Source organism: Sinocyclocheilus rhinocerous, unplaced genomic scaffold, assembly GCF_001515625.1.
Source record: "Sinocyclocheilus rhinocerous isolate Xijiao unplaced genomic scaffold, SAMN03320098_v1.1 scaffold656, whole genome shotgun sequence".
In the NCBI taxonomy this organism is placed as follows: domain Eukaryota; kingdom Metazoa; phylum Chordata; class Actinopteri; order Cypriniformes; family Cyprinidae; genus Sinocyclocheilus; species Sinocyclocheilus rhinocerous.
This window is the reverse complement of record NW_015648010.1, coordinates 539,703-549,921: the sequence shown is the minus strand read 5'-3', so window position 1 is coordinate 549,921 and position 10,219 is coordinate 539,703. Positions and strand designations below refer to the sequence as shown.

General features: G+C 35.5%; 1 protein-coding gene across 1 annotated transcript; it reads right to left on the bottom strand.

Moving 5' to 3' along the window:
• Window positions 1-2,910: 2,910 nt before the first annotated feature.
• LOC107709547 (somatolactin-like) lies at window positions 2,911-8,627 on the bottom strand. The gene is made up of 5 exons (XM_016514043.1): window positions 8,612-8,627; window positions 8,154-8,344; window positions 7,078-7,191; window positions 3,694-3,873; window positions 2,911-3,623 (listed from the first exon to the last, which is right to left on the bottom strand). Exons 1-5 carry the CDS (start codon window positions 8,625-8,627, stop codon window positions 3,420-3,422), a joined length of 705 nt encoding a protein of 234 aa, XP_016369529.1. The 3' UTR covers window positions 2,911-3,419.
• Window positions 8,628-10,219: the final 1,592 nt, after the last annotated feature.

Below are 10,219 nucleotides of genomic sequence, written 5' to 3'. Positions count from 1 at the left end.
AGCTTCAGTCCCAATTCCCTGTAATAGCATAAAAAAGAAAGACAAGCACACATTTTGGAACAATGACCGAATCTGTCAGTTTTGGGTGACCTATCCCTTTAAACATCTATTTATCTTTGTTTTCTCACTCCCTCTTTACTCCAGTAAGCACACAGTCTCTCTCCTGAGCTCCAGCAGTCTAGCTTTTCTTACCTGAGGTTATAATACTTAGACTGTGAAATCATCTAGTCACCGCCGCTCCCCAACTCCCCAAACTTTGCACCGCTCTTGTATAGCAGATCTTTAATATTTATGATTGTAGAGCCGAGGGAGCGGAAGGGGGCTGAGGGGTGGAGGTCCACACTGCTGCTTTCTTTGCAGTGCTGGCGGAGAGAGGCCCAGGGTGGCGGTTTAGCAGCCAGAGCCCAGGCATGGGCCTCCATGTTGAAATGATTAGGACACAGGAAGCTGAACCTGACACTGCTGACACCAGGCCTCACCGCCACATCCTGCCCACAAGACCCTCACTGTGCCGGAGCACCCCTCTCATGACAGCCAGACGGTGATTTACACCTTCTGATAAGAGGAACTTGGACATGGAGACGGTGGGCGTGGAATATTAAATGCTAGCACAATCTTCATGTCCATTCAGGACCATTTTGAATGCGAGAAAATGTATCTTTGATCATTAAATTCCACATGTATTCAATTATTTTTGGTAAAAATATGTTTTTATTGTTCAAATGTATTAAATGAAAACTGTATGCATCTTATATTTGAAATAAAAACAAGTGATTTCTCATGTTGGTCATATCTTATTTCTCATCAAGCAAACCATAAATGCCTCAAAAATGATATGATATTGAGAAAAAATTAAATGCAATAAAAAAATAAAATAAAAAAAAAACAACACTAGAATGACGAATGTCCATTTCATGCTGAATCGTGCACATACATACATACACAGCCTACATACATAATATCAGACCCGTGTTCCATTCCATTTCTCTTCAGCATTCTCATACTGACATATTTTCTGTCCTTGGAGAATTTGGGTGTGAATATTAAAAAAAATATATATATATATCTTCTTGCCTCCACTTTTCCTGACGGTATTTTTTTTGTACTGCAGATGTCTAGTGCCACCTTCTGGTGTGGGTTATATTAAATTCATACCATGCTTTTGTGTCCAGAATAATGCATGAAGAAGAAAAACATCATTGGCCATAGCACATTCGCAGTTTAGCTTTATAAATCTTATATGAATATTAATAAACTTTTGGCACTTGTTCTTGAGTACTGGGATTGTGTCTGAAAAAAAAAGAAAAAGAAATAAAGAATGAATAAATAAAATATATTTCATACATAATTAAATGCTTTCTGATAAATGCGAGGACAAATCCAAATCCTTTATCAAATTATGAATTATATGACAAAATCAAGGTTTCATAGCTGTCAAAAACTAGAATGTTTGCTTATGTTTCTGAATCTGTGATTAATCCGTTGAGCCTTTGTAACGGACATTATAAATGTTTTAAAACGTCAAAATTATGACCATGAATTTAAAAATAAGTGTGTGTGAAAATATGAGTTTTTGCAAATGCTTTGAGAAAAGTGAAGATGGGCTGACGTGATGTTTCCATGACAGGGATCATACGGACGATGTGAGTTATGCTTGGGCTCCCAGATGGTGGTCTCTTGTGATTGTTTTCTTTAATAACACACTGCTACTGTTGCCATCGTGATGGCCGCTGGTTACAGACAGAGCTTTAGAGAACCACTACCTCATTAACATTTTTAACAGGCCTGTTTGTTTGTCTTTCCTGCCCTCTGGTCATAATTATAACAGTCAATTAAAACCCTCAGAAAAAGGGCATAACAGTGAGGGAGCCAAACTATTAAACCGTGATTCACTAACTTTAGTCATATTCACCTCATCCTGTCTAGATGGAAATTACTGCTGGATAATTTGACCACAACTCTAGAGGATAAGATCAATTTACTTGCATATAATTCAGAGACTTGTTTTCAGAGATTGCATGTTTTTTTTTATGCATCTTATGCCATGCATGTTACTACTCAGAGACAGTTATCTTATTTCAAGGATTTTCAGAGATTTTACTTAGAAAAAAAATGACACAGATAGATATATAGATAGATAGATAGATAGATAGATAGATAAAAATAAATAAAGAAAGAAAGAAAGAAATATAGATAGATAGATAGATAGATAGAAAGAAAGAAAGAAAGAAAGAAAGATGATGGATGGATGGATGGAAAAAAGAAAGAAAGAAAGAAAGATATAGATAGATAGATAGATAGATGGATGGATGGATGGATGGATGCAAGGAAAGAAAGAAAGAAAGAAAGAAAGAAAGAAAGATGATGGATGGATGGATGGAAAAAAGAAAGAAAGAAAGAAAGATATAGATAGATAGATAGATAGATGGATGGATGGATGGATGGAAGGAAGGAAGGAAGGAAGGAAGGAAGGAAGGAAGGAAGGAAGGAAGGAAGGAAGGAAGGAAGGAAGGAAGGAAGGAAGGAAGGAAGGAAGGAAGGAAGGAAGGAAGGAAGGAAGGAAAGAAAGAAAGAAAGAAAGAAAGATAGATGATGGATGGATGGATGGATGGATGGATGGAAGGAAAGAAGGAAGGGAGGAAGGAAGGAAGGAAGGAAGGAAGGAAGGAAAGAAAGAAAGAAAGAAAGCAAGAATGAAAGAAAGAAAGAAAGAAAGAAAGAAAGATAGATAGATAGATAGATAGATAGATAGATGATATAAACACACACACACACAGAAATATCATATGCCTCTTTTTATTTACATAGATAAGTATAATTTGACAAAGATAAAGTAAGAAAAAATCTGCATATACACAAATCATCTTTTTACTTATGTATTTTTTTACAGACACACTTTGCATTATTCAAGCATTCTGCACTTATTCTTTGGCCGTCCAGTAGTTATATTTTTTATCTTGTGTCATATCTCATGTAAATTTCCACCATGTTCATCCATAAAGTACAGCTTTTACTCTCCTAGAACAAATCCCTCAGCCCACACCACACACACACACACACACACACACACTGGAAACATTTACAATCTGCTTTGTGGCTTCATTAGCATATTTCTGTATCAAGAGCTTTTTCATCTAACTAATACAAAGGTGAAACCATCTCCACTATAAGAAGAAAGAAAAAAAAACATGCCTGCCAACACACCAGAGACCTGGAGAGACATCGAACGACTATGTGGATGAGGAAGTCAAAAGTGCAGATGTGTGTGAGAGCAGTGTGAATCTTCATCTGTTCCCTTTTCTGGCTTTCACACTAAGGGATCTCAATGAATGTTTGCTAACTAGGCTAACTACTGCCAATTCAACGCGCACTTTCGATTATTCAAAATAAAGCTTTTTCTTTTGATATACGATGCAGGTTTAGTAGGAAAGACAGCTGAGCTTTTTGCTCTGACGGCACTTGAGTAGCTTGAGGAAGGTCTCCATCTTGTGGGCGTCCTTCTTGAAGCAGATGAGTAGGTTGTAGTCCCTGAGGACGGACTCCGGGATCTCTGGGGACGGTTCATCGTATGGGGTCAGCGCGTGCTCGAAGATGGACGGCATCAGAATCCCTTCATCCAGCATCTGCGGAGAAAGCGGAGTGAAACGCTGCTCGGCTCGGCTGCACCGTGAGACGCTGTTATTATTGATTTACCTTGCGGATGAGGACCACCACCCCCTGCTCAAGGCTGAGCAGTTTATCAGACACCCACTTGGTCTTGTTGAGCAGAGCGTCGGGGGCGTCATCGTAACGATTAAGAGTAGTTTGCAGATAGATCAGGGGTTCCATCCACGACTGCACCAGCATCAGGACCGAGTGAAGCAGCCATTTATCCTGCATAAAACACACCGCAGACGTGAAAGGGCTCATGGTACGAACAATCCAACGTTTATTGATTTATTTTCTTTTCTTTCAAAGAAAAGAGTTTGATGACAACATACTGTAACTTTCAGAACTTCTTCTCCAGTCAAAAAGGAGCATGTATTACTAAGCTGCAAAAACGATGCACTCAAACTTTCTGACTTGAGAAACATGAATACATTAACACATGATCGCCCACATTTACACATCAACAAATAACGTTTGGTGTTCAGAAACCAGCCCACCAAGTCACCAAGATGAGCTGTAATTCCGAAACACCAGAAAACGATACACATAATTCCAGTTTGCATGCAACTAACAAAAGCTGATTATGTAAGCTTGACCTTAAAAGTTGTGATGCACAGATTTCAAGATTTGATTTGTTCTCACGGTAATGCAGACCAGGGTTATTATTTGTTAATTAAAACTAAAACCATAAAATAAATAAATAAATAAATAAATAACATATTTTATATAATATAATAAGAAATATAATAGAACATTTACAGAATATAGAACTATTATACAATTTAAATGAAATTAAATAAAATTTTTCATTTTCATTTAGATTAACTTAACTTAATGTACTGGAATAAATAAAACAAAAATTGGAACAAAAAATACCAAAAACTACATAAAAAAAATAATAATACATGTAACAAAAACACACTGAAAATTTATTAAAAATAATAATAAAAATAAATAAATAAATAAATAAATAACACTGATTCAGAAATAGAAAAGAGTCTGTTATTGAAAGGTAAGGCATCAGCAACTATATTAGACCCGACAGAAAACCATCACGCCTCAATTTCACACGCGGAAAAGGCATTTAGAAGCACAGTCGCAAAAAACATTTCCATTTAATTCTAAAGGTCAGAGGAAATGTTATAGAAAAGTAAAATATAAATGATATTTTTAACTCACATTTTACATGAATCTCAAGTATAAACAAATAAACAATTTATCAAATAAATAAATACATACTGACCCCATTACAGACTTCAAACTGTAAACGGACTAAACACTGTGAATACAGCAGTCAAGACGACAGCCTTCATAAACCAGCAAAGCTCTCGGTGAAGGCGAGGTTACAGGAGGTAATACGTTTTCAGTGTTTTTGCAACACTTTGTATGTACGGTAGCTCCAGACGAATTTTCAGAGACTGTAAAATGTCTAAATCAAATGGAAAGACGCGTCTACTTTGGCTGCGTACACTGGTGGCGTGACGAGACTCATTAACTAGTAAGAAACTAAAGCACTTTGCAGCGAATGTTAAAATCTATTTCAGCAGGTGGAAAAAAAAAAAAGATATATTGAAAAAAAAACAGCCTATTTGGAGACAGAGGCAATATTGTTCTAAAGAAAGGTTAGTCTCTCAATTGAAAGAGCTGTTACACACTAGTGCATTCAATGAACAAGACAGCAGTCTTTCACACAAAACCTGTTAAGCAGAGCTCATTTGTTCAGAGCTGGAGCACATGGATCAGGTTTCAGCTTTCCACTGCAAGCTTAACCTGTTTTGAAATGCATGGATGGATGTGAATTAAATTATCTGTGGATGCTGTTCAAGAACATTAGGTAACACTTTATTTCGATAGTCCACTTTAGACATTCTATTAACAGTAAGTAACTTTGCAACTACATGTCAACTAGCAGTTAGTAGAGTATTAGTAGACTGTCTGCTTAATATCTTCTAACACTTTCTTTGTCAACATTCTACTAACCCTAAACCTACCCTGTCTACTCTGAGAGTTAGTAGACATGTAGTTGCAAATTAATGAGAATTAGTTGACATGTAGTTGACATGTAGTTACAAAGTTACTTATAGTTAATAGAATGTCTAAAGTGGACTATCGAAATAAAGTGTAACCGAACATTAACCTGAATATTTAAATTTACCTGAAAAACTAGTATTGCAAGTTTTGCTTTCTGAAAAATGTATAAATGTATACATTTATCAATTTATAAAAATGAATTAAATATTAGCTTACAATAAGATATATGCAGATGCATATGCATGTGTGTGTGTGTGTGTGTGTGTGTGTGTGTGTGTGTCTTATATATACATACACACACATAGAAACCATGATTATTTTTCTCACCCCACCTGACAGATTTATTTATTTTTAATTTTTAATTTTTTGAATGAATTCATGAATGCTTCATTTTGATGAAGTCAAATGTATCTTGATTTAGGAATCTTTAGATATTTGTACTGGAAAACAAGACAAAAAACTCTAAGTAAGAAAACCATATTTTGCATGTAAAAAATTAAATAAAATAATAAAAAAATAATAAAATAAAAACAATAATAATAATAATAATAATAATAATAATAATAATACAAATGTTTTCTATGTATCTTGATTTAGGAATCTTTAGATATTTGTACTGGAAAACAAGACAAAAAACTCTAAGTAAGAAAACCATATTTTGCATGTAAAAAATTAAATAAAATAATAAATAAAAACAATAATAATAATAATAATAATAATAATAATAATAATACAAATGTTTTCTATTTTTTTATCTGTATTTTGTTTAATTCCCCAGTCAAAATATCTAAATGCCCCAATAATAAAATTTATTAATTTAGCAATTAACCCATTGAATTAACTTATTCTAAGCAGAATTGCACAAGATACACTGAATTAAGTGTATTTCAATCGCCCTATTGGTTTTAATTAATTGTTTGTTAATTAATAATGGTTATGTCTTGGTATAGCATGTCAACTTCCCTACATTTTGTTAGATTTATGCCTAAAATAGAAAAAAAGATCAAAAGATCCAAAATCAAATCTTATATAAAACCTAAATAATCTCAAGTTTAGTTTTTTTTTAAGCATGTTTAGATACTTATTACTGGAAAGCAAGGAAAACTACAGATTAAGACATTATTTGTTTTGCAATGTACTGTAGAGCTTAATACTTAAGATGTACTTTGAAGTGTCACCATAAATCAAGATCCACAGAAACATATTCCACATATCTTGCTCATATTAAAAAAAGCAACAACCCAAAGAAAGAAACTGCTAAATTAAGAAATGGCTTTGATTCTTGGCCAACAAGCTAAACCTGCAGTGGGAGGATGAGACCTCTCGAGTCAATAAGGCTTCTCACTTTACAATGCTAGTTTGTATTTCCAATATAAAATCAATGAAACATCTCCTCACTGAAATCTGCTGAATCTCACTCTTGGAGCCTGGGATGGGGAAGGGTTTGGTGTGGCACATGGTTCCTCCCTGATTCCTCAAAGCATGCAGAGGGTACGGGACAAACATCTGCTCCTGTAGGATACATGAAGATGAGGACATTTTAGAGGAGTCTTGACTCTCTGTTTATGTGTTTTAGATGCTGTCAATGTGTCATTTAAGCCGCTTTTGACTCGGAGAGTGGACTAATTTAAGGTTTTCAGTGCAGTGCCAGTAGTTCACACGAAAAATTACCCACATATGTCACTTCAGACGACATAAAAGCCTTCCTTATAAATGTGTGAGTGGAGATTAGAAGTGAGAAATGAAATTATACCATCATGTTTTTCCACTGCGAGGAGACAATCTACCTAAGAACGGTGAAATAATCTAACAAGACTGATAGGCATCTCACAGTGTTTATAATGAGTCTGATTATTCATTAAGATTACAGTCTCATTAATTCAAAGTCATGCACACAGCCGGGAATAATGAGGCAAGGTTGATTAAATGAGACAGAATAATGACATTAAATGAAAGAAAACTTGCTATCAGTCTGGCTAATAATATCTCAGCTGATGAGATGAAATGAAATTTGTTATCTGATTCTGTGTTTAATATTTATTTAAAGAAATAAGATGCAGAGATTTAGCATCAGTTTATTTATACAATTATAATACAACTAAATAATACATGTAATAAATTATTTCACTGCAAAAAAAGCGATGTTCTTCCTCAGTATTTTGGCCTTGTTTTCCAGTATAAATGTCTAAACATTCTTAAATCAAGATGCATTTACTTGAGATGCAAAATGACTTAAGAATTACTTTTTTATGAAACATTTATAAAATGAGTTTAAAAATATCTGTCATTGCAGTTAGAAAAAATAGTCTTGTTTTCTCTTAATTACGATTATTTTTCTTACCCTATTGTCAGTTTTTTAGACTTAAACTCACTTCTAGATTTTTCAGAAAATATTATCAATTTGAAAAAAAAATATATAAAGTTAATAGTGAAGATCATATAGACTCTTTGACTGACAGAGATGGTTCACTCACAAAAAGAGTACAGGACTCTTCAGAGACGCGGTAGATGAGCTCTGCATGTTGGATGACGCGATCCAGAAGTTTCTCTTGAGAGATTGAAGTGCATTGGATGAGTGATCCGGTCTCGTCTTTGCAGTCCAGAGGAACGGTGTGAGAAAGCCAGCACGGCCACAGAGACACACACCACAGCCAGGCCTGCAGAACTGAGGACACACACACACACACACACACACACACACGTGACCAGAGAAACACACCATAACTGAGAGACTCACTTCAGAGATTCACTTTGGCCAAGAAACAGCTGAACTGTTAAGCTAATATCCTTAGAAATATTTTTGCTCTCTGTAGAGATCACATATTTAATAAGCGAGCACTGTTTTCATTACGACGCTAATGCATTTCTCCTGGGCTTTAGCTCTAGGCAGATTTCCTTGCAAAGAGCATATCAAAATCTGGAGTCAATGTACCTTTAACCCTGTTCATTTTGCACAGATTTGTCTATGATCAGTTGCCTGCATTCGAGACAAACGCACTGGCTTTATATAGCAGTGATTGGTGAATATTCACAGAGATCCATAGATTCATGAACTCACCTGCTCGAGTGTAAGAAGAGCCGTGGCCTTCTCCTCAGACTCCTGCATATGCAGGCCTTTAACCTGAGACGTCGTGACAGATACCTCTGAGAATACGAGAATGCCAATGAATGCATGGGTACAGTTAATAAAAATGCCCCCAAAAATAATGCAGGTTTTATTAATGAATGGGAAGTTGCTAAAAATATAGCAGCCCAAGATGGAAGAAATGTATTTAAAGTTGAGCTACAGTCAAGTTGCCAAGTCAGTTTTTTTTTTTTTCCTCCACACAGTTTTTTTTTCTCCTGGCTTTGCCATGACAGAAATAAACAAAATAAATGATATTTTAAAATATATTAAAACAGAAAATATATTTATAATTAATTCAGTGTAAGAAGAGCCGTGGCCTTCTCCTCAGACTCCTGCATATGCAGGCCTTTAACCTGAGACGTCGTGACAGATACCTCTGAGAATACGAGAATGCCAATGAATGCATGAGTACAGTTAATAATAATGCCACCAAAAATAATGCAGGTTTTATTAATGAATGGGAAGTTGCTAAAAATATAGCAGCCCAAGATGGAAGAAATGTATTTAAAGTCGAGCTACAGTCAAGTTGCCCAGTCAATTTATTTTTTTTTTCCTCCACACAGTTTTTTTTTCTCCTGGCTTTGCCATCACAGAAATAAACAAAATAAATGATATTTTAAAATATATTAAAACAGAAAATATATTTATAATTAATTCGTTTCTCTTGACAAGAAGTGCATTTATTCAGTCGCAGAACGAGAGACGTTTCAGACGTGCGCTCCACTTTACTTCAGCGCCAGGCGCGAGTCAAGCGAGCGCGGAAACGGTACTGTGCTTGCAGCGCGTGCTCTTCAATTGTACGCACAAAGGCGCCGGCGCGCGCTGTAGCCTGCATCCTTTCATATATGCAGGCCTTTAACCTGAGACGTCGTGACAGATACCTCTGAGAATACGAGAATGCCAATGAATGCATGAGTACAGTTAATAATAATGCCACCAAAAATAATGCAGGTTTTATTAATGAATGGGAAGTTGCTAAAAATATAGCAGCCCAAGATGGAAGAAATGTATTTAAAGTCGAGCTACAGTCAAGTTGCCCAGTCAATTTATTTTTTTTTTCCTCCACACAGTTTTTTTTTCTCCTGGCTTTGCCATCACAGAAATAAACAAAATAAATGATATTTTAAAATATATTAAAACAGAAAATATATTTATAATTAATTCGAATTTTTAAAGTGATATATTTGACAATATTACCATTTAACTGTGTGCATGATAAAATAAATGAGTGTTCACTAGTGACAAGAAGTGCATTTATTCAGTCGCAGAACGACTGAGAACGGGAGACGTTTCAGACGCGCGCTCCCCTTCACTTCAGCGCCAGGTGTGAGTCAAGCGAGCGTGGAAACGGTACTGTGCTTGCAGCGCGTGCTCTTCAATTGCACGCACAAAGGCGCCGGCGCGCGCTGTAGC